The sequence below is a fragment of the Typopeltis vanoorti genome, chromosome 8 (genome assembly GCF_054136105.1).
Source record: "Typopeltis vanoorti isolate ZY-2024b chromosome 8, IOZ_Tvanoo_1.0, whole genome shotgun sequence".
NCBI lineage: Eukaryota > Metazoa > Arthropoda > Arachnida > Uropygi > Thelyphonidae > Typopeltis > Typopeltis vanoorti.
This window is the reverse complement of record NC_143556.1, coordinates 101387896-101412990: the sequence shown is the minus strand read 5'-3', so window position 1 is coordinate 101412990 and position 25095 is coordinate 101387896. Positions and strand designations below refer to the sequence as shown.

At 33.8% G+C, this 25095-nt stretch overlaps 1 protein-coding gene across 1 annotated transcript in view; it reads right to left on the bottom strand.

Annotated features, from left to right (window-relative positions):
* The window catches only part of ds (dachsous cadherin-related 1), a 342130-nt gene extending 320473 nt beyond the window's left edge, over positions 1–21657 (bottom strand). The window contains exon 1 of the mRNA XM_090396431.1: positions 19892–21657. Coding sequence (XP_090252557.1) covers positions 19892–21643 — 1752 coding nt within the window. The 5' untranslated portion in view covers positions 21644–21657. The remainder of the gene's footprint in view (positions 1–19891) is intronic.
* Positions 21658–25095: the final 3438 nt, after the last annotated feature.

Sequence of the window (25095 nt, the reverse complement as noted above, 5' to 3'; positions counted from 1 at the left end):
GAATTATAACTGAAGTTGCGTTTTCGTTAGAAAACAACTCTTCTAAGAGTAAATAGCGCCTGAAAAGAAAACGAAAGCTTAGTTTTTTGACTGCCGTGTAATATGCTTGTGTAAAAAAAAAAGCAGAAGGTTAATTTTATTTCAGGAAGGGGAATCTGTTTCTTGTTGGAGGGTCTGAGTATTGTAAAAGTTCAGAATAATTGAAGATTATTATTATTATTATTATTAGTAGTAGTAGTAGTAGTAATAGTACTATATTAAATTAACAGAGTACAAGAACATGTAAAAAAATCATCACATCACCTTTGATTAGTAGATGTGTCCTTTGGGCTTACCCAAAGACCTAGAAATCGACAAGATGTCGTAAAATATGCGCTGTCCTATCTGGAGGACAGACAGGTGGCTCAGCCTTTAGGTGTATAATAACGAAATAACGACTCTTGCTATTATTTCTAGTGTTTCTATGACAATTGTAAACGCTTTACTCTTTAGTTAAATTCGTTGAATTTCAATCTTCAGATCTGATGTGTTGTTTTAACCTGCTTCTGTCATCTGGCACTGCCACCTCAGTAAACGATACCAATTGCTGTTCGACTAGAGTGATGTCCACATATTATGTTAAGGATGTCTGCCTGCATTTTAAAGTCCCATAATATCTTTGATTTTCATTTTCAAAAACTTTTTCAACTGTATGTCTCGAAGGCTTTTGTAAGTTGAGAAATCATATTTCCTACACGTTCTAATGTATATCTTTTACAACCCAATAATAATTTTATTTATAGTCTGGCTATAAAAAAGTACAATTTTATTTTCCTTAACTGATACACAAACACATAAATAAAAGCTTATAATGGATAAACGTGTATGTATTAACGATATACGTATATTATAGAGACTCATCCTCTTATGTAGTGGTTTGGTACGAGCACATTTTAATAACTAAATGGTAGATACTTTAAGGTAATTTTAAGTTGCGTTTGGGAATCGTTTTTCTTTTTCTTTTTTTTTTTCTTTCTTTCAGTTTTCATTACTAGTAGTTGTCTTGCAGAGTTTTTATTTTTATTTATTTATTTATTTTAGCCCTTGGTTATTACTTTTAGAGGAAAATGTATAAAATATCCACACTTGCAACTTACCGAATTATGAAATCGTCGATCTTTAGTTTAGCTAAATTACACACATATAGCTATCATATTGTTATATTTCATGTGCATGTATATTCATTTTTTTACTTACGTTTCTAATACATTTTAAGATATATCTTATTTTTCAGTTGTATACATATTGGTTTAAATAATCAAATATACTTATCAGTTTCTTCCATTTTTTTAAATATTTTCGTAATGAAGAATAAAATGCTTCCCCCACCACAGAACCAAAAGAGAGGTAAATGATGAGCGAATCTGCGTTAGGAAGTGAACCATGTAATTTTTTTTCTTACCTTTATTATAAATGAACGCGCGTGCACACACACACACACACACACACACACACACACACACACACACACACACACACACACACACACACACACACACACACACACACACACACACACACACACACACACACACAAAATTTCCATGACAGCGTATCGTGAAGCCAATTACGACTAGAGGTCGAATATGAATTCCTTAACTGCTATGATATATTTTAATAGCTAACTAGAAATTTATTGTATTCATATTTTACTAATTTTGTTGTTTCAGTTCTAATTTGTTTTAACTTAGACAACTAAAAAAAAACAAAAAAAAAAACAAAAAAAAAAAACATAAGGCTCAAGGTAGGATCCACGTGACCCGCTATACCTAAATTCGATAGGGATCTAAGCAACAAAAGCCTTCAAAGGTGTTCGCTAAATTCGCAACATCTTCCGGCGCAAGTGCCTGTGAGATCCGCTTCAGGTTGAATTTAAAACTCAGGACCATAAACTATGGCAATTAAAAATATTAGACATAACAACTAAAATATTGACTAAGCCACACTGAGAGACTTCGTAGCTCAGTCTGTATTAGCGAAATCATTTTGTGGGACATACCTAGGCTCTAATTTCGTCTAGGATGCAAATAACTTTCATAGAGGTTTTCAATTAAAGTTGAGTTAGCCGGTCCCATAAGAAAGTATTAGGATTTAGACTAATTTTGATAGGTAATCAGTTCAGTTACATTTACTTGACAGCTTTTTTTTTTTTTTTTTAACAAAAAGTTTCCTCAGATTTAGGAAAAATAGTTATATCAAAAACAAAGCATCCTAAAGTTGTACTGAGATAGATGATTTAGTTGCAAGCAATTCAAATGTCGATGGAATTCCTAGTAAAATAGTGGTTATTGGTAGAAAAATTATGATTAAGTAAAATAAATGATTTTCATATTTGATTACGTGGCTACCTCCTGCGCCATATAAAGACCGTCTTTTAGAATAAGAGTAGAAATAGAAGCAAAATCGTACGACAGCATATTCTATACAAACATAATGCACAGGGCTGAAGTGAGACTGACAAAAATCAAAATGTCGAGGGTGTACATAACGACCAACTGGAACCATATCTTTTCAAAATTCTTGAGAGGTTTATCTCATGAAATAAATAAAAAAAATCTAATTTTAAGATGCTCACTATGTTCTAAGAGGACATAATTATTGGCTAGTAATTGTAGCGATAATACACATACGTAGTAATTTTATTCAAGAGTGCTGACACAGAAAGCTGAGACTCCTGTAAATAAATCATATTAATTGTTTCATATGGTGGTTTTAGATTTTAAATTTATATTTCACTAAAGTAATCAAATTACTTTAGTGAAATATAAAAGATGACGACGGCGTCATTTCAGAAAATGGCATTTAAATTACGAACTGTAATTATCGTAAATAATGAAAATTATTTTTAAATATTTAAAACAGAAAATCAGTTTCCTAATCAGATTTATTTTTCTAAGAATTATAAATTCCAATGAATGTTTGAAAATTCTCAATTAAATAATGGAATACCACGAGTATGTATTCACATTATCTCCAATCTTCAACACTTTTCTTCACAGTCCCTAGGAATGTGGACTACTCTGATGCTCTAGCCAATCCTCCCTTCTATAATCGTTTCATCTAAGTTCGTTACATAAGTAAAATTGAACTTCACACACAAAAAAGAAATTGGAACCCGTTTTGACACGTGTAATGGGGGAGGTTGATGCCTGTATCTACAATAAGTGGCTGAAACCCACCCCAAATCTTGCACTCCAACCTACACCCGCAGTTTCGGCAGCGAGTCACCGTGGCAGAGAAGAAAGCACGCACGCAACTCATTCTGAGAGGATTATCGTCACTAAAGAGGCTTTGTTGGCCTGATCTTCACTGGGATATCAGTAGGGAAGCTTCGGTAGCTTTTAAGAAGCACAGATTCCACCAGTAATGGCTGAGTGCAGAGACAAGGTAAACAGTGATAATGGTGTGTAAAGAGTCTGCACACACGGATCCCGCACGTTACTTTATTAAATACACCACATCTTGTTTACTTCAAGGAATCCACCTGAGCAGGCAACCTTGCATCGTGGGGGCCTTAAGACAATGTCTTTTTCATTAATACCATTCATTCCGTTTCAACTAGATGCCGTTAGAATGAAAGAAATAAAAGACTGAAATATCTTATGAACAATATCCCGTATGATGATTTTCTCCGTTACACCTGTTTGTTTATTTAAGTATTCATATTCTCAAACTTGATTTTATTGACCTATGCTCTTATAGGGAAACAATTAGTAACAAGAAATATCAGTAACAGAAATTATGTTACTTCTAGGGTTTAGTGATAAACCCTAGAAGTGATAATAACGATAATCATACGACATACCAATACATAGCTAAAATATCTTCATTTTGCTATATACTGACTAGTTAACAATAGCCGAGGCAGAAAATGCAAAGAATTGGCACCTTTTTTTTCAATCCTAGTTTTTTTTTTATCTTTTATCCCATAACACACACACGTGTAATAATAAATAATGTATACACTGAAACATTAATATTTTAACATGGAAAAATTTTAAATAAAAAAAAGCGAAATGTAAAATACATTTCTGAGAACAGACAAGCCTAAGGACTATGTTATGTTGGACATGCCCAAGTTACAAAATATTGTTTTCACTTATTTATTAAGCCCATTATTATTAATGAAATGCAAATGTGCAATACATATCTTCAACGAGTCCGCTGTTAATTAAATGGCAATACATTTCTATGTGAGACAGTGAAAACGCATATTCATAAAACGCCTTTTTACTCTTGGCACGAATTCATTATGTTAAATTTGTAATCTAACTGGATTACTTCCGGTAACAGAAACATGGTATAGTCGAAGATATCTTGTTACGAAGGTATCTGGAAGAAGTGTTTTTAAGTAAATAACTGACACGCTACTGAAGAAATTAATGTAAAGAATTTTCTAAGGCACTTGTATTCTCTCTCTCTGTCTTTCTCTCTTGATCCAAAGATATTGGTGCCTGTGTGTGCACGCACACACATGTGCAAATCAAATTAAAACGATTTTTTTTTTTTTGTAACTCTCCCCGCTCTTTCAGTTTAGACTTGGTTAGATAATTCAGTTGGCCTGCTCCAGAGACCACCCATGTTACTTTTTCAAATTTCCAGTAAGCAGAATGGTAGTCTCACATTGTGCCGAAGAAAATCGTCTACAGCCTAAAGACATACGCAAGCATCTGAGCCCACAGTCGGTCTGTAAGTTGGAAAGCAGACGTGATGTCCACTCGGCCAACCAGGATAGAGTGGTGAATTTTATTAAAAGAATAGATTAAGATTATTTCCGTTTTTTATAATGAAATGATGTCATAATCAGGATCGAAATTCGAATTAAGCGAAGCAGGCAGTTGGGCAGACGCTTCAACATACTGGAGACACTAGCATTATAGTTAAAACTGAAACCCGCTGTAGACAAGAAGATACTAAAGGACGAATGTTCAGGGGCGCGTTATGTAAATCTCGTCCTATACATAATAAACAATCTCATATTATCCACAAGAAGTCAAATGCTATAAAGAGGAAGACTTGCTTTAGCTCAAGGATAAGTGTTTATTCTTTTCAAACATAACCACACTAGCTGAAAGAATGGAGCAAATGAAAGAGGGTTAATAATTCTATATTAGTCTATCAATACGAATCGAATCTTAATAGCAATCAGATAAACAGAAATAGCAACATTCAAGAAGAAAAGCGTGATAGTGTGGTAAGTTTAACGTGAATACATCGAAGTAAGACAAGCACATTATAAACAAAATGACAAATGAAATTAATCAAAAACAAAACAAAAAAAATATGGCTAGCAAATATATTATGGAAATATGTGAATTACGTGACTAGCAAATTACATGATTCCACAGATGAATCTTAATAAAAGAAAGAAAGACAAGTATAGATATGATCACAGTGCATGTCTCAGAAAATGCTAAAATGTGAAATATAGTAAATCAACAAATTAAGTTCTTTTTTTTTTAGATATTTATTAAAAATAATTAAAAAATGAACTAGTTTAGGAATAAAAGTTGATACTTTACGATCTATTGGAATGAATTCAGTCCACGTGATCATTCAGTTGACAGAAGATTGAAATGAGGAGCAAACATGAATATCATTAGGTTTGGTATATTGTGAATATATGTTGGGTTAAATTAATTAATTGGTTTTGAAAATTGATCTAGTATAAACGATTGAAAAATTCTGAGGAGAGGAATAATGAAAAGGAGACTAAAGTTTTTATTTTAAGTGAGATTGTCTGGATAATATCAAATAATAAACTGCAAATTGATTTTTTTTTCACAACAAACTAACAGCAAAATTAAAACGTGTTCGTTCTCTTCTTTGTAGAAAAGGTCTCACAAGCCTTTTTCTGCTATGAGATTTTCAGAAATTAAGAGATTTTTATTTCTTAATTATGTCTAAAATACACTAGAGCCCTGGGAATTAAAAAAAAAAAAGAAGCTTAAAATGTGTCATTTGTTGACTTTAATCGTACAAGGTGTACCTCACTGATGTCGAGCAATAATGTGTCATCGTTCTGGAATTCTACTTATACTATCCTGAAGGAACACTTCTCCTTGCTTTATTTATTTATTTATTTATTGCCACTTATATCTCTAAAGTATGAAATTTAACAATGCAACTTAGATTTTTATAAATGATGCAGTTAAAATAATAGGCAGTACAACTTTTTGTGAACTATACTACGAAGCCGCTCGGGAATGGCACACATAAATAACCCCAATTTACGGATTTTAATGAAACCCTTTAAATGCAGATTTAATAACGACATGTTGCGACTAAGCAAATGCGTCTAAGTGTATTGAGCCACAAATATAAAAGAAACAACTAAAACATTTTTTAGGAAAATTACGAAATGAATGAGAAAGTAACTAAACTCCATAGTTTGAATGGTTAACTGAAGTCCCATAAATAAGTGTTTTAGTACCACGTTATATCAAGCTCCACAACAAGATTACACATAAGTTTCGTCACGATTAACTGGGAGGCAAATGGCCTATTGTTTTTTATTTATTTATTGAGCAACTCTTCAGTCGATATTTTGTTTAGATTCGTTTTTTTTTTCCTTTATTTTTTTTTGGATGTGTGATCGGGAATGGCATACATAAATAACATCAATTTACCGGTTTTAATTAAACACTTTAAATGCAGACTTAAATAAAATACTTGGCTTTAAAAACATACATTAAGATATAACAATTGGTATTTAACTTTTTAAAACTATTCAGCAGTAAATCGGTGACTCAGTGGTATAAAATAGATTAGGTAGAACTGACAATGAAAAAGTTGAAAATGCCTAGCTTGAATAGGCATAACAGTTAAGAAAGAATAAGACTGAAAAGATCACATGATGTTCATTGCTTGATCGTGATGCTCATGTAACCCTTAATTATATAGTAAGAATACTGGTCCCCCAAACTCTTTGATTCTGGCGATATTAAATCAGGTGTAGATATCAATCTATAAAAGAGCACCAATGAAAAAACAACATCGGATGAAATGCGCTTGCGTTCTAGACCTATAATTATACAAATTCAGGTTATGTTTACTCAAATGTTTATTGGATATCGCCAACGTTTCATCACCTATCACGTGATTTCTCCAGGATAGATATAAATACGGAAATTATTAGGAAATCACTACAGCACATATTAAATACCCAAAAACCATATTTCCATATAGTTTCTTTGCAGTTAATTCTGTTCTACGATCAAATATGAAGAATTTTAGGGTCTTAGGAATTTTTTAAAATATTTATATCCACCATGAAAAGTATCAGATGATGAAGTGATAAAACGTTAGTGTTATCCAGTGATTAGATAAGCACATATACAGCAAAATTTGCATAATAATAATAATAATTCGTTTAATCATTCAGCGAAACTAAGCTATTTTCCGAAAGAAATAATATCAAGGGACTAATATATCAGTATTTAATGAATACTAAAAATGAAAGAAATATTACTTAAAAAGATCGAATTGTTTATAAAAACTAATATGTTGAAGACGGAAATGTAAGGATTTTATCTTTCGTTTTGAGTTTACTAAGATAATTAATTTCAAGTAAGTTTATATTTCAATATGCTATTTTGTTCATAATAAGACATCATCGCATTACATATTTGAATAACGGTTTCTTATTCAGTGATCTTTAAAGAGTTTAAAGTGTATACATAAAAGAATTTTCGTAATCTCACACATAAAAGTCAAATTTTTTCATTAACTTAATTAGTTTGTATGTTAAGCAAAGGCAAAGGTCGAATTATGTAATAAAGTTTAATTAATTATTTAGAAATTCTGAATAAAACGACACATACTAGTAGCAAAAAATTATCGTAACCTCTTACGCCATTTCTTATTTCCTCAATTTTATATGTGGGATCTTTATCGAGGGCTTTCCAATGTGATCGAAAGAGAATAACCGCTCTTCATAAATTACGAACTGCATAAAGTTGTGTTACGAAAAAAGTGGTCAATTCAGTATATTAAATCCATTATCTGTGTTTTTTATTAAACAAAAAAATAGGCAAAACTATCTAATCTTCTTTTCGTTCTTTTATATTTCAAGCTTTGTGACCATCCTCATTGGTTTTCACAAGTACTCTTCAGCTGCTTCAAGGAAGAGCGGAAGACGACAAATCTGCTGTTCACAGTTCAGGTGACCACTGCTTTATGTTGAAGAGAAAAACAGCGGAAACGCGCAGCTATTTCTCCACGACCTATAACTTTTCATACTGGTCAATACTGGCAACCTAATCGAGTGCAAGCCATCAGAATGTTATCTCTCTATAACTCACTATAATTACGATCAAAATTTACAGCGATTAAGTAAAACCAGAAGTCAGGCAAGTGATCTTATGTCCAGACCCCGGAGACTGGCTGAGGCTCCCGTCACTCTAGCGCGTTGCAGGTCGCCCCGAGGCATGTCCGGGACGTCGACCGCGCTGGACAACATGCTGTACATTCCTCTGTAATAACCGCCGTGAAATCAGGCCTCTCACCTGTCGCCATTACCCGCCGCCTCGTCGGGGGTGGGCTTCTCCTCGGCAGCTGCTACCTGATCAGAATGTCATCATTAGCCATTTAGAGAAGGGCGCACAAATATATTATGTAGGGAAGTTTGGGTGTAAGTCCAAGGATGACGTATTAATATGTTCTATGAAACTTTGTAAGTGATGACGGAGGTGGCAATAATGGTTATAATGAATTCTATCTGTTTTCTTGGAAGATCAAGGAACTGAACTAAATAATTCAAAGACTGAATCATTCGTGAAAATAAGCGGATGTTTCGACTGCGTTCAGTTATAGATTTTTGAAAAAAAAAAAAAAAAAGCCAAAGAAAATTTGGTATAAATGCATAGCTTGCTTGTTCGGCGGAGAATTATAATTACGATAAAAATTAACATCTTATTTCTGCTTTCATGTAGTAGCTACTACGTGAGATCAGAAGTTCGGTACGTCACATCTCCAGAATCAAAAATGCCGTCAGGCCCGTTCAAACAAATTGAAAGATATTACAATTTCGATGATAACGATATCCAAGTAGTTCATCCGAGTAATTCAAATAAGTTGAGTTTTATTATTATTTTGCGACAACGTTAAGAAGATTTTTTTAATCTTCTAAAAGTTGGAATTATTCGAAAACTGTAAATCAGAATAAATTAATAGAAATCATGGAAATTTACAATGTGCAAATATCTAAAAATTCTTTGATCAACGCTCAACAATAAAGCTTAGTTACAGATAAATATCTGAAGCTTGAGAACCCACTTCCCAGAAACAGTTGCCAAAACACATACGGCTCATACGATTATTCCATTTTTTGAGTATCAATTTTTTTAACGTTTTAGTTATATAATGTACTGAAGTTAACCCGCATGATCAAATACTACGCAGAACTAGAATTTTGATCTGTCCCGTTTTTACAGCTTTTATTATAGACTAACAAAATATATTGTTCTAAAAAGATCTATTTAAAAGCATCAGTAAATTTTACTATTTACAGACCAGTTTTTTAAAACTATTTTTGAAGGTTTGCATTACTAGAACAATGAGAAACTATTTCATGAAAATTCTGACTTAACGTTGAGAGATGAGCCACCTAAACAACATATCCAGATGTGGGTAATTCTAGAAAAAATATAACCAATTAGTAAGTGTACACCACGAAAGATGTCATGAGTGCGCAGGAATGCTGTGAAGATATGAAGAACCAGTTCAAGGTGTTTTCCGTGGACAAAAGTTTGAGAGCAATATATATATATATATTTTTTTTTTGCTTGAATTTTTTTTGAACTTTGATGAGTCAGTGAATCTTGGAATGATATGGTAAGAATTTACAAAGGAAAATTATAAACTGAAATACTTAAAAGCGTCCGCGTGGTTAGCTGAGTGGCTATGCGCTTCGCAACCATATGCCAGGAAAGGAGTGTCCTGGGTTTGATTTTTGTCGCTGACGTGAGGAACTTAAGGATCTTTTTCAGATATAGCCAAGTTAGCCAGTCTTGGGAGTGGACTGCAGGGTTTTTCTCCTCAGTTTATCTGGTGTTTTTCTTCTCGCGAGCAGGCAAACCGGCCCCGTGAACACACGCATCTACAGACATAGGACAGACCGGGAGGCATAGGGCCAGCAACCTTATTCTCGGGACGGGTACGGTTTAGGACTATGGATAGCCCCGTAACAGGCCACTAGGCCTAATACGTGAAGGGAAGAAGAAGACTTAAAAGCGAACGACTCCATAATATACAAGTATATCTTTAGAACATAGGGAGACTCAGCCTTTCAAGTAGTATACTGCCAAGTCATCGCGCGGCAAAAAGGCACAATAACATATGACTAACGTATCGCTCTTCCAAACTTTCGTTTCTTAGTCGGTTAATCTTTGCTTGATAATCTTTCTCATCTAAATATCGACGCTTGAAGTTTATCAACAGAAACCTTTTTAGATTATTTCTTCAAAATACTAAAAATAATCTGTGGAACCTACCGACTTTTCGACATAAGAAACTTAATGATTTTTTAGCGATGTTCAAAATATAGCGTGCTGTTTGTGTCGAACGGCCATATTCTATCGATTTCTCGTTGGGATTAAATCGTATTTTGCACGAAAAAAAAAACTTATTTCGGCAGTGTTTTCTTAAACCATGGTGAAAATACATGCACGGAGTAAAGTCTTTTAATTTCTGGTTCCGTTTACTACTTTGTGAACTGAACTGAACTGAACTGAACTAAAGAGTTACGTGAAAAATGAAAGGTACTCGGGACATCCTTATTTTTCTATAAATATGAGAGCCTGAGGGCTGTTGATTCGTTGCTTGTTATTTATTTGTGTAGTTATAGCCATTAACATATATATTTAAATATAATCGTCTTATGTGTAGTGAAAGTAAAGACTTCACTTTAAATAAAAAAGTAAAAGTTTTTTTTTTTTGAAAAATACTGATCAAGTTATGTCGCTGTATTGCAGCAGATTGAAAATAAGAAGACCAAATGCACTCGCTGATTTGTATGATGAATATTCTGAATATATTATGAATACATGGTGAAACAGTTTACTTCAGATGCGAGATAAAAAAAAAAATACATTAAAGAAAATGAACAATTATATTTAAGAAACGTGACAGTGATGAATTACAAAGAACGTCATATATTTATTTCATTTGTGCATAATGTGCCTGGAGCAATGCTTCTGTGAAAATAATGGTTTCTCCATGACAAGAAAATGGATAGACTCAAGAATAAGTACTCGACAGAACCACTTAAAAGTGAACTATAAATTAATGTAGAACAATTCTGCAGAAACTTCACATCCACTCGAAATAATATACGTTTGGAAGGCCAACAACACAATAAGGATATACAAGGAAAGGGCACAAGCAGTTATTTGTTATTAACTCGGAAAATTATTTCAATGCTAAAGATCTCCAACAAACCAATAGATAGACTAAAGCATCTTTACTGTGACCTTATAAAGATCAGTTTTCGTTTGCATAACTTAAGCTGATTGTTGGGATTCAACCAATACGAGGCAACGAAGAAGGAATTATATCCAACACTACGCTATGAACTAGTAACTCGGGTAACAAGAGCCTATTAATGGATAACATTTAACCCGACTATCACATTTCTGTTATCACCAATATCTGTTTAGAGTACAGCACATGTTTTAAAACCAAAAGTTAAAATGTTTTAAAAAATTATAAAATAAAATTCTTCATTTGGAATATCCTGATACATGTGTGTGTGTGTGTGTGCGTGCGTGCGTGTGTGTGTGTGTGAGTCGTGAATAGTTAGCATCAAAAAAGAATAAAGAGCACTACTAAAAATATTCACTTGATTCTTATTAACTTCAAATTATTTAAAATCAGGCCAACATCTCTTTTGGAATCAATGTAATCGAAAGATTGTTTTTTTTAACACATTTTCACTGCTCCTTTATTTCCGAATATGGATGAATATTTAATATTCTTCAATAATGTTTTCCCTCTGCTTCATTCCACCAGTGACGCCTGTTGTTTGCAATGCCAGGTCGTTTACATACAGTACTGTTAAAAGTGAAGGGTTCATGCAAGAAATTTATCTAAAACTACATCAGCCATTCCCATTATATGAAACTTCCATCGTCAAAGTTATCTAAAATGGATTGCTAGAGGGAAGAGAATGATAGCTGCTCTCATGGATATATGCATTCTAGAGATAAGAGAAATGTACCTTAATTCTCGTATTTCCTTGTACTGTGTTATTGTGGACTATTCGAGAATTACTCAACTTGGGGACTTTCATTCAAACTGTGCAGTTATCGCGACTTGTTTTCTTATTAAACTACTGGTGTTGTTACAAACCTGTCACTAAGGCCATTCTTTCTTTACAAAACAAGAAATGGTATTTTACATTTCGACATAATCTAACCAGTTCTTTTGATTCCAGCCGATAATATACTGTAATAAATTCTGTTTGCAAAATTAAACGTTCTCTTGAAGCAGAGTTGTTGCCAAAACTATTAGTGGTATGCAAAGATTTGGAGATAACACCGAATAATGAATTGCAATTTTATACTCATTTTCAGGTGAATACCATCGAAATATTTAAAAAGCATTCTTTACGATAAAATGAAATTTGCCTTTATTAGAATTAAATCTTCATACATCGAATCAACAAACCGAGGAGACAGGCCTCCACATAGAGCTGTCCAACATCTGGTTGATGGAGCATTTGCAATATTTTGTTCAAGCTTCAGATCTACCCTGAATAACTCTTTATCAGTCTAAACTAAATAGCGATTTCAATGTATGTTCTATTTTTAATATTACTTTATGCATTGTTTCTGATTACATATCAGATGCTCTTAATTTATTTACCATTATAATCAAAGGAAGTAGTGTAGTGTAGTCAAACGAAAAAATATTATGTTTGAAAAATGACTGTATTTTCATGTTTGTTATATAATATTTTCGATTTGTTCTTTACTTTTAAAAGGTTTCCAAACTGATAATTTATTGGTTATTTTATTTATTTATATTTTATTATTTATTTATTTTTGCATTTATTGAAAACCATAATCTTATTTAACTCCAATTAGAATGTTTTAAATTCTGTACATGTTTATTTGCATAGAACGGATAACGTGGAAAATTATATCAATGGTAAACTTACATTTTTCTTCTTCTTTAGCTTCTTTCCATCCACTGCAGGATATAGGCCTCCGTCTTAATTTTCCATTTTTTTAATCTAATATCTACCATCTTATGTGAACTCTTTGTAGATCATCCCTCCATCTTGTTCTTTGACGACCTTTCCTTCTCTTGGTATCCACTCAGTGTTTAATTTTATCCACCTTTCGTGTGGCAGTCTACTAATATGGCCAGTCCATTTCCACTTACATTCTTTACAATATCTTGTACTCCAGTCATCTCTTTAATTCTAGTAGTTCTTATTCTGTCCCTTTTTGTTATGTAGAGCATTCTTCTCTCCAAGGCTTTTTGGGCCACATGCAACCTGTTTTCCTGTTTTTTTAGTTGTCGTCTATGTCTCACTTCAATAGATAAACATTGGAATAATGCACATAATAAAGAGGTTTTCTTTTTAGGCATTTAGGTAAAGCTCCTAACAAGTAATCTTCATACAATCAATATGCTTTGTTTCCTTATGTGATTCTTCTACTTATTTCTTTATCTTGTTTTCCTTAAAACAAACTAATTAACTAAGGTAAATATAGTTCTTCACAATTTCTATACGATCATCTGTTAATTTTAGTTCGTATGATCTGAATTTGTCATAAGTTTTGCTTTAGTTAGATTAATCTTTAAACATGTTCCCTGTTAAATGCAGTGTATATTACAATATGAGATACACACTGTACTTCGAACAGTATAATAATACAGTTATTAGTTACCAATACTGGATTGTCTTTTAGTGGGGTCGTTGGTATCATGGAGCGAAAGATTCCAGACAAACCGAAAAATAATTTAGAAAAGGGTTTGGTAGGAATTTTAGAATTAGTCAGAGACTGCTGAGGTGGTGAAACGAGTGTATTATGTCTCTGTTTACCGAATTTGTCTGTGTTTAGTAAGAGAAACCTTCCGCCTCCTTCTGAGACTTAATTGGATTGAAAAGACTTAGAAACTTTCCTTGTGTCCTTGACAGGATTTGAAATCAGGTCTTTCCAGTCAAGGCTATATATTATTTTACACCGCAAAGGCGCACGCGTCCATGAAATAGAGGACAAGTACAACTGCAAACACCCATAGCTCAAAAATACTTTAGAATTTCTGTTTTAATTCAAATATGGTACAACTTTCCTGGAAACAAAGCATGCATCAGAAATCCCCGTTCTAATCGAGAACGAAACACTGAGATGAGTAAAAATAATCAAGTTTAAGATCAATCTTAAACTTGATTATTGAAATAAAAATGAATCAATAATATTTATACTCAGAAGTATATTAGCATTAATACATCGGAGTAGAATGTTAACGAAAGTATGGCGCTGAATAGAATAGGAATGTTTAGATGAACTTACTTATCCATGAATTATGTATCGCCGTCAAGAAAAGGGATAGGGAGGAGGAGGAATCTTCTTGTGTGAGTATAATCTGAGAAAATGTTCATTATATTATATATGACACTTGGTGAGAGAGAGAGAGAGAAAGAGAGAAGGAATATGTGAAAAATGCGAGGATAGAGTTATGCAATGTATGAGTCCTTAACCTTGTGGACTCATGCAATGTATGAGTCCACAACGTTCAAACAACCAAATGAATTAGATTTTATTTTTCAGAATATTCAAGCAATACTGGTAATTCACTAGGTAGCCAATCAATATAACTAAGGTTTGGCATTAATGAATAATATCTTTAGAAACCAACACTTTTTATTACTTGTTATGTCAGTTAGAGCAACGTACCTAATTAACAGCATTCGTTATATTATTTATTTAGAACGTCAAGTTAAAAGGATAATGTAAGAAAAATTTAACAGATGTTCTCTACATGTACATCACGTACAAATTTCTTTCTCAAATATGCGCTTAAGACTGAAGAGTCCAAGTTATTATTCTGGGGCATTCCTGTTATATCCTAGAGAGCATTCGCTTCTAAACTAAACTAGAGAACGCGAATATGTTTGAGTTCAAACATATAAACTGTTTTAATGCCTTATACTCCCTATACTCCGAAAAGACTTAAAATTGGATTGCTACTATTCTCCACAACATGGCGCGTATTTTGTATATTCCGACCATGAGTCAACTAGGGACAATCTCGAGGCTATCCTACACTTCTGGCAACCGGAGAGTGCAGAGTCAAACCAAACTAAATTCATTCCACTCTTAGGCTGCTACTCGAAGAGTCTACAGATATGTTCGGGACAGTCTTTAGATAAGTAATGAAATTTATAAATAAACTCGTGCCAGGGAGACAGATGGCAAAGAAACAATATAAAGTTAAAAGATCTAAATTACTGTTGTGAATTCAAACGTCAGTTGGAAACATTTCAGCAGTGGATGAGCGTATTTTGAGCTGTAGGTTCACAAGCTTAGTGCGATATTTTGAAAATTTCACTTAAGTAGACATTATTAAGACAAGTGAAATTTTCAAAATATGCCTGTAAATATCGAAACCCTTACTAGAGCTTAAATAATTTATACTAGTGATTTTTTAAGTCTTTTGAACTTGGCATTCTTTACTATGCGAAGAATTTTTTCGGGGGGGGGGAGGAGCAGGAGGAGTATGGTGATAGGAATGTGTGTGTGTGTGTGACGGTATTGAGCTCTTTTCCCTCTTCATTTCACTTGAGAAAAATGCGTGAGCGTGCACGTTCCATCGACTTAAAGTTGAAAAGTCTAAAACAATGCATGTGTTCCTTCCATTTTCCTTTTCGCCATTCGAAGAATACACGAATTATCGTACAGTCACTCCGTAGAATTATTTCACGAATCAACAGTAGCCCAAAGCGATATGACGGTTCCCTGCTTGTCTCAAAGAAGTGCCATAAAACAACACTGGTTCCAACCTTTAATAGCTAAGAGCATTATAAGATTCTGGTGTCAATATGTCTGCCAACTGCAAGTTACGGCAGTGGCGTCGCTACCATACGACGAAACTGCAAAATGCAGGAAATCCGAGGGTTGAGCCAGCCAAATGGAAGCAATGGAAGCAACGAGGGTCAAAATGAAACTACGAAGGTCCTAAAGAAAAGTTGATAAGGACAATGGGAAAAATCGTAGTTATGTCAGTGTCAAATGAAAATTTCAAATGTCAGTGTCAAACACATGCATATTTCACATATTTTCGCATATTTTACAAAGCGATTTTTTGCTTCGTAAGATATGCGATGTTTTTCAAAACAGCAACCAATCTTCTGCATCAAATTTGTTAATTTCTTAATAAATAAGTGTGAATGGAATGAATGGAATGTGCACGATTCAATAACAAAGCAACCTTTTGCTTTCGATACAGCAATAAGGAATGAACAGGTAACATTCTTTTAAGAGAGCACGAATAATGAAAGTTGTTCAATTGTTTCATGGTCATAGAAGACAAAAAAAACAATAAGTCTACAACAAGAGAATTACAGCAAAAGAAAATATATATTCGTTCAGAATGCCTTCGCTGAACATAGTACTGACTGCTTTACGCTGACTATTCTGATAAGATATTATGAATATCATCACTTTAGGGAAAAATTCTCCCTCTACGGTTAGCTAGCGATCCAGCGCACGAAGTATTTGAAGACTGTTAGTGAAAGGTGGAATAAATTATGTAGAACTGTGTTTTTTTATTTTTTATTTGTTTATTCTTATTTCATTTATTTATTTTTATTTTATACGCTTTTCTGTATTGTTAATGTAAAAATGAATAAATATATAAATATTCAGGGTATAGCAGGCCGACCAACTAAGTTTGCTGATTTTTTATTGCAACTAATATTACAAATTGAAAGCTTGTGTTCCTATACTAATTTAAATTCCATAAAGAAACTGCCTAACATATGCAAAATGGAAAAAAAAAAAAAATTCACATATGCCCCATAAAAAAAAAGTTTCAAAAGCGGGAGTAATACCGATAAAAAGCATATGAGTCTAATAACTTTTATAAAAACAAACTGAAATGAAGAGTGAGCACCAATTTACGATGAATAAAATTGAGGTTAAAGCCGAAGGCGGTTTACTTGTTAGGAATGTAACTGTAATAGTTTTCCCCTCATGTTAAAGTTGGAGGACTAGCTGTACAACGATACTAGTACCCTGTCATTGTATGGCGCCATGAAAACACTTACAACACCTAAACAACGGAAACATGTCTGAAGGGGGGGGGGAAGAAAAAAAACATTGACATCTAGATGTTTGGAAAACATAAAACATTTTAACGAAACATCCTGTGTTCGATGCATTTATTTATTCAATGCTATGAATAGCTCTCTCCAGGTAGAAAAGCTAATCCAAAGTGAAGACTGCTGGACTATCGATGCATTCAGAATTAAAGAAAGAAAGAAAAAAAAATGAATGAATGAACAGTGCTATTTCATGGCCTTCAAAGTGACTAATGCACACAACTATTTAATCATCAAATTAAACAGAATTACTGAACGATTCATTATTAATGAATAGGTAAGAGCACACAATGAACCGAATCCCTAAACTTACCGCTTGAGGCTTTTTACAATGTTTGAATGCTGACGTTTACAATCTTTTTTTGGTTTCATTCTATTTAAAATAATCAATGAACTTTCATTTATAATTTTTATGTAAGTTTAAAAATTTTAACATTCGATGTTTGATTCGATGTCTCACAGATGAATCGATGACCGAAACAAGCATAAGCCAAACTTTCTATAGTAATGCTGATATTGAGAGAGTAGAATGCCTTCTCTCTCTCTCTCTCTCTCTCTTGCTCGCTCTGAGAGTGTGAAAAATGCTATGAAAAGGCATCTATAATATGATAATATTCAAAATCATAATATTGCTGAAAACTACGTCTATATAGTGAATTTTTCTCGTTTCACTATTGTTATTACATGGTAATACTTTGTTCGAATGATTCAAATCAAATACATTACCTATACGAAAGATTTGTAATTAGAATGTCGAATACTTAGAACATTCGATGCCAAAGTTGAAAATGGTCTAAAGTGAAGATCTGTGTCCAAGATGAAAATAGTCTGTGAATAAAGTAGAACTCTGCTTCGAGATAAGACAAAATTAAGACATACAGAACTACGGCACCGCGTTATCTAAGTCTATGGCTTAGTAAGTAATGGTGGTTATGAAATACGAGTTTACGAAAATGTTTAAATGCTGATAGATATAGCCTGTCAGTTTTCCAACATAGTAGACAGAGGAAAATGCAACTGGAAGATAGGAGGACATACCCTCTGGGTAATGCTTTCTGTCATTCAGGACACGACAAGAACTTAGTAAGTAGTTCTGTTTGAAAAAGCAGAGGCCTTATCCAGGGCTATAGCACCTTGAACACAAGTCGCGTTCTCTAGCTTAGTTTAGAAGCGAATACTCTTTAGGATATAAAATTCTGATTCTGTTTTAAATGCTGTAAGAAAACACAGACGTACTAGTATTCTGAAATTATTGAAAACATTAAACCAGAAATTTTTATCACCTGTCGGTATTTTAATTCAGATGCTGAAAAATGGCCTGCTAAAAGAAAATGCTTTACTAAGTTTGCATTAAAACAGAAAAGTTGTAGGTATCTAACTATTTATCACTCGATTTTTACATAAATGAATCCTTTTGAGTATATAGCCTTTTTTTTTTTAACATGCTGAGGTATATTTATGAATTGACCTTTATGAACTGGTCTTATTTACTTAATTTCTACTGTACTAACCGAACCAGAATCTGATTCTTTTTCATTAACTAGAAAATTCCTATGTAAATCGAATGACAGTTTATTTATTGTACGCAAAATATGTATATTTAGCAGCATTCGAAGTTAAAATAAATTCAAATTTCCTGCTTTACAGCAAAACAAATTAAAGATGGCTTATGCAACTATTAAGACAGTAGTTCATCTCATTCCAAATTCAATATAAATACCGCACAAAATACTTTCAATAGGTATTTCATTAGAAACTTCCCTGAATAGGATGCCATTAACAGATTTGTTATATTTCCAAAGATCTACGTCAACGTAAAGGGGCATCATCACATTAGTATGGATGAAAACGAGAACATCGAACAGTAGTCTTTTTTTTTACAAAGATAATAAGCCGAAAGGCTATTTTACCGGCTATAAAATAAAACGGGATTTACCATCTCCCGCTCAATTAGTCTTTTTTTTTGTTGAGTAAATTGATAAAAATTATGATTTCAAGTATTAAATGTCATCATTGTTACACAAATAACTAACATGTGAAGGTGCTTAAACAACGACACAACCATTAAACACCGAAACTGATCAAAGGTCTTCTAGTTCAATGAGTCCAGAGTGCAAGGAAGTAATAATCATATAATTAAAATCAAAATGCATGCAATAGTTATTCAAATAATCTTAGAATGGAGACAACAGTTAAATGTAGATGGTACTGTACACTGCACTTAAAGTCCAGGCTATAACTAACAGATTACTTCGCTGGCCTATCAGTTTTGTCGGCACAAAATAGTAAATCGTACCCACATTAAATAAAAAGAAAACAGTAAGAGCCTATTGGTTTTTGGTTTTCATGTTTCCATAATATGCCTCGGATTTCACCATGTCCAGTCGACAATGAAGCAAATCAAAACAGGTAATGAAAGTTAAGAGGTCCACACATGATATTTGAATATTCCTAATAAACTAGAAAAATTTGTGTTCATTGCACTAGATATAAAATAAGGAAAAAAATTGAGCTTACCTTTAAGATGCACGTCCCTACTTTTTCATTTTCAGGAACAGTAGCATTATAAAAGCTCTGATCAAATATAGGCTCATTATCATTAACATCGCTGATGGTAACAACTATTGTAGCACTAGATGATAACGGGGGTGTCCCGCTATCGGTAGCCATTACAGTAATCTGTGGAATAGGATCGGTTTCGCAATCGATATGGGTCTTGGTTGTAATGAGTCCAGTTTTGCTATCAATTTGGAACCACTGGGAATGAGTTTCGGGAGTATCTTTGATGGAATATGAAATTAAGGAATTGTTGCCTTCGTCGCGGTCTACTGCGGATAACTGAAATACTGATGTCCCAGGATCTGCTACTTCCAGCACATTTGCATAATAGACAGTATGGTCAAACTCAGGAGTGTTGTCGTTTGTATCGGTAATGCAAAGCTCGAAAGTCCGTGAAGCATTAAGTGGTGGATTACCCTGGTCGGTGGCTGTAACTACCATTGTATAATTGGGTTTTGCTTCTCTGTCTAGTGGATGAGATACAATTACTAAGTAAATGATGCTATCCTGAGTTGTAAGTCCAAAGTGACCATCTCCGCCCTGGAGAGTAACATTGACGTTTGCATATTCTTCCTTAGAGTCGGGATCATTTACACTAATTCTTGCTACAAATTCTCCAGGACGTGCATCCTCTGATATTTTTGGAGAAGCATCTTCGCTTAAAAAGATAAGATTGATAGTTGGTTGGTTGTCATTGACGTCAGTAACCCGAATAGAGACGAATGCGGTTGTTTCCAGAGGCTGAACGCCATTATCACGTGCTACTACTACAAGCTCGTGAACATCTTTGGACTCAAAATCCAATGGTTTGTTAACGGATATAACACCTGTTTTAGGATCGATGGAAAACTTATTTTCGCGGTCACTTTGTCTTCTGTTGATTGAATACGTGATTCGACCGTTTTCTCCCGCATCTGTATCGGTGGCAAAAACTCGGAGGATGCTTGTACTAACAGTAGCGTTTTCCGCAACGGTAGCAAAATATCGGCTTTGATTGAAAATTGGCTGATTATCATTGACATCTTGGATAGTGATATTAACGGTCATAGATCCTTTTAGAGGTGGAGTTCCTCCATCGTATGCATCAATAACAAGACTGTAGAAAGGTGTTGTTTCACGATCTAAAAATCCGTTGATCTGTAAATCCAGATATAAGACATCATCCCTTTCTCGATGAGACGACAGTCGAAAAGCATTATTAGCATTTCCGGATACTATTTCATACCTTTGAGTGTTAAAAATCCCAAGGTCACGATCCTTGGCGGGATTGAGCGTTCTTTTCATGTCTCTAGGAGTATTTTCAGGAAATTCAATTGACATGAACAGAGTAGGAAACTTAGGAGCATTATCATTCTCATCTCGTACCTTGATTACAACACGAATGTTCTCTCCACTCAAAGGAATGGCTACAAAAGAATAATAACTTCGATCCTCCCTGTCCAGTACAATATTTGTCCTAATTTCTCCAGTAGATTGATCGACGTGAAGATCTGAATCTACAGCGCTTCCTGGCACGGGAACTATTAAATAGGGAGGTGGCGGTGGTTTGGGAAGACCCTGCTTACTTTGACCAATATATCCAATTGTAGTCCCAGTTCTTAATCCTTCTGATATTTCGAATTCTTGAAGATATTCACCGCGACAACACCACATCACTGCTGCCACAAGAAAAAGAATGGGAAGGCTTCTTGACCTTGGGCCACCCATCATTACAGATGAGATTTGATACGTATTAATACCCAGCCCATATATCTATATATAAATATGTTGGATCTACTCTTTGTGGTACTGCCAGGAACTCCAGGAGTGTACAACACCCGTGCAATAAAAATGCATTTTGGTAGATTTTCTGCCAGTTGTAGCAACACTGCAAAAGATATAAAAGAAAATGAAGATAAAATTTTAAATTAACAAGTTTATTTTATATTATAAAATTACTACATTAAATGAAACTACTAAATTCAAATATTCTTTAGTCGTACATTATTAAACTTTAAATAACAACCCTCACAATAAAAGTAAATCTATAATCAGTATTTAAGCAAACTTTTTATTTCAAAAAAATAATCAGGAGGAAATTATTAAATAAAAGAAGGTTATGGGAACATTTAGAATAAAAAAGCGTTGCATTACTAATACAATAATAAAGATTTGATTAATTTTCACACCTTATTAATTGCATATAAATCTTTATTTGCGTAAAATGATTTAATGTAAACTTAATTTGTCTAAAATAATACAATAGCAGAAAGAAAAGGCTACATTCAGAATTGTATTTATTTATTTATTTTTATGACAGTCCTCTCCAAGAAAAGTCGTAAACCTAGGATACGATAGTTCGAGTAAGGATTAGGAGCTCCGAAACACTGATCTACAGACGAAACCTGGAATTTTTTTTTTCCAAGCCTTCACAATCAAGATGGTGGAGTTTCCGACTGTATGATTAAAATCATTTACTATCTAATTTACAAGTAATTTATGTTACAGTATGATTCGAACCCACGGCCTCTTAGCTGACATGACTAACAAATATATCTGTTAGGAAGAAAGAACTTAATAAATCGTTAATAATGAAAACTGGGCTTATTTGGTAAAAATTAAAACACACAAATAAATAAGACAAGAAAACACCTGATCTTAACTTGCACTAAGAGACTTAATTTGAATCCCTTATCCCTTATATCATCAGTCTTTTAATCAAAATTGCCAATATTCTCAAATCTCATAACAGTGACTTTCAAATCCCATAACATCAGAGTAGCTTTTAAACCTTTTCTAACCATAAGAAGCCTCATTTGCTTTCTCAAAGACAACAACAGTTTCGCTCCAAATTACTTGTGGCTTCCTCAGGGTCAAAAAATACGAACGTAAGGATGACAAATAAAGATCTAAAAATTAAGATGAGAAGTTGAATAATCAAATGAATAATCGAAAAACAAGTGGACATGAAGTGTAGCATGAGTCGTTCATTTTCTAGCATTGTCTGAAGATGGTTAACTGAAGAGTTAAAATCGGGAGCACAAAGTGATCTAATTAAAGCCTTCTAGATGCCATTAAGGATAGTCCTTCAGAGAAACATGTGAAAAAATAACAGTGATAGATTCCTTTATGTGACAAGAGAAAGTTTTCTTCTATATAAGGCATAAAGACTTTGCTCGAATCGATGTCATGATTCGTAATCGATGTTATGTGAGAAGAGTGATATGCTAAGCCTGATATTTCTTTCCTGTTATGAGCCACATGGCCAAGATGTTCTTTCTTTCTTAAATCGAAATGTCTAAAAGTCTCACTTATGTAGAAAAGGCCACAGGAACAAAGAATTCTGTAAATCGCTGGATGTCTGTAGAAGGGATTGTTGTTTTTGAGAAAGCAAAGGAGGCTTCTTATGGTTAGAGGAGGTTTAAAAGCTACTCTGATGTTATGGGATTTGAAAGTCACTGTTATGAGATTTGAGGATATATGAGAATATCGGCAATTTTGATTAAAAGACTGATGAGGGATAAGGGATTCAAACTAAGTCTCTTAGTGCAAGTTAAGATCAGACCGAGTAGTAGGATTGGAGAATAGTATTTTTTTGGACTGATTTCCTCCCTTGAGTGCAAATTGGTTCAGTAGAAGTCGTAATTCTTCATTTTTTTATCATCTTTTAGGATAGAGGTTGTACTTTTTTATAGGTGTGAATAATTCTTATTTTTTTGGTGAAGGATGATGAACAGATGATGATTGGAGATAAAGTCCTGTGTGAGTGAACTTGCCGTAGAGGTTTCATGCAAAACTGGAGATAAAGACGTCTGGGAAGAGTAATTTGCTTTTGTTTTCCAATGCTAAGGTAAATTTTACTTTTGGTGGAAGGAACTGAGAGCGATTAGAACATTGTTAAAATCAGCGACATCTCCATCAAATGGCAACCTTCGGTTGGCTAGTGAGAGAAATCTTTTTTTTTTTTTTTTTTTCAGTCTTCCAAGAAAAGATCTGCACGTGCGGGGAGATAAGGAGCTTCGATGGTTAGACCAAATAGTTGTTTATAGATACGATCGTTCCATTTGAAGTAATTAGATTGAAGACACTATTTGAAAAGCGTTGTGACAGTAGGTGAAAAGTGGTATTCAGTGAGGCCTAAAACTTCATCAACTGAAACATTAAAATGTTATTTCTGTACAAAAATGTGCGAAGTTCTTGATCAAAGAATCAGTGTCTGATGCGGCGATTGAGTATCTTTGAGAGATGGTTGGACAAAATGTAAGTAGCAGAACTTATTCCGTCCGTTATAGCTCTGAAGGGGTATATCAGCTTTATGGATCTTCGGAACGCCATATAATCTCGGAGTTAATGAATGTTAACTCCGAGATGATATGCACTGACTTGAGTTTCCATTTAATTCAGTTGTCCAGGTTAACATATTCTGCAGAGGCTCATTGTTTTTCTTCGTGATTCGTCCAAGTGGGATCATTGTCTGTGGAAGGCGTAAGTGCCAAAGAAATCAGAACTCAGTGTGGGTTACAGTGATAAAGCTTATCTACTAAATGTGATAGATAAGCCCTAACCAAATGTGACAAATTGGGCTTATCTATCACATTTCGTTATTCAGATGTGAGAAATTTTCGTCCGAAACTAAAGAGGAACCACAGAGGAGGCACCAAGTCAGGAAGGGAGGGTGATACATTTGAACTTTTTTTGTTAATATGACTCCCGCTACAAAAGGCTGTCAGTATACAGGTAACTCTAGTATAACGCGATACTTATACAAAGCGGTTTCGATATAACGCGGTTTACAAATTGTAGTAACTCTTGTTGAACACGGTACTTATACAACGCTGTTTCGATATAACATCGTCTACAAAATGTAGTAACCCTTTGTCTTTTCATATATTTTTCAATGCGCGACTTAAAAATCAAATTTTATCTTCGTTGTATCTGCATCTGTCCGTATCGCGCATGTAGTGAATTTATATAGGGGAAATACCCTTAGTACGCATGTACGTCCATTGTTTACCGTATAAAGTATTTATTGTTGAAAATTGTCTTCGTTTTTTGCCAGGAAAGCGCATTAAAAAGCATGTGTTAATCTCAAGCTGAGCACCTTATTTTTTGGTGAGTTACATATAATATGTAAGACTTCTTTTTATGTTAAAATTTTTTTTTTATAGTAATGGCCACTAAGA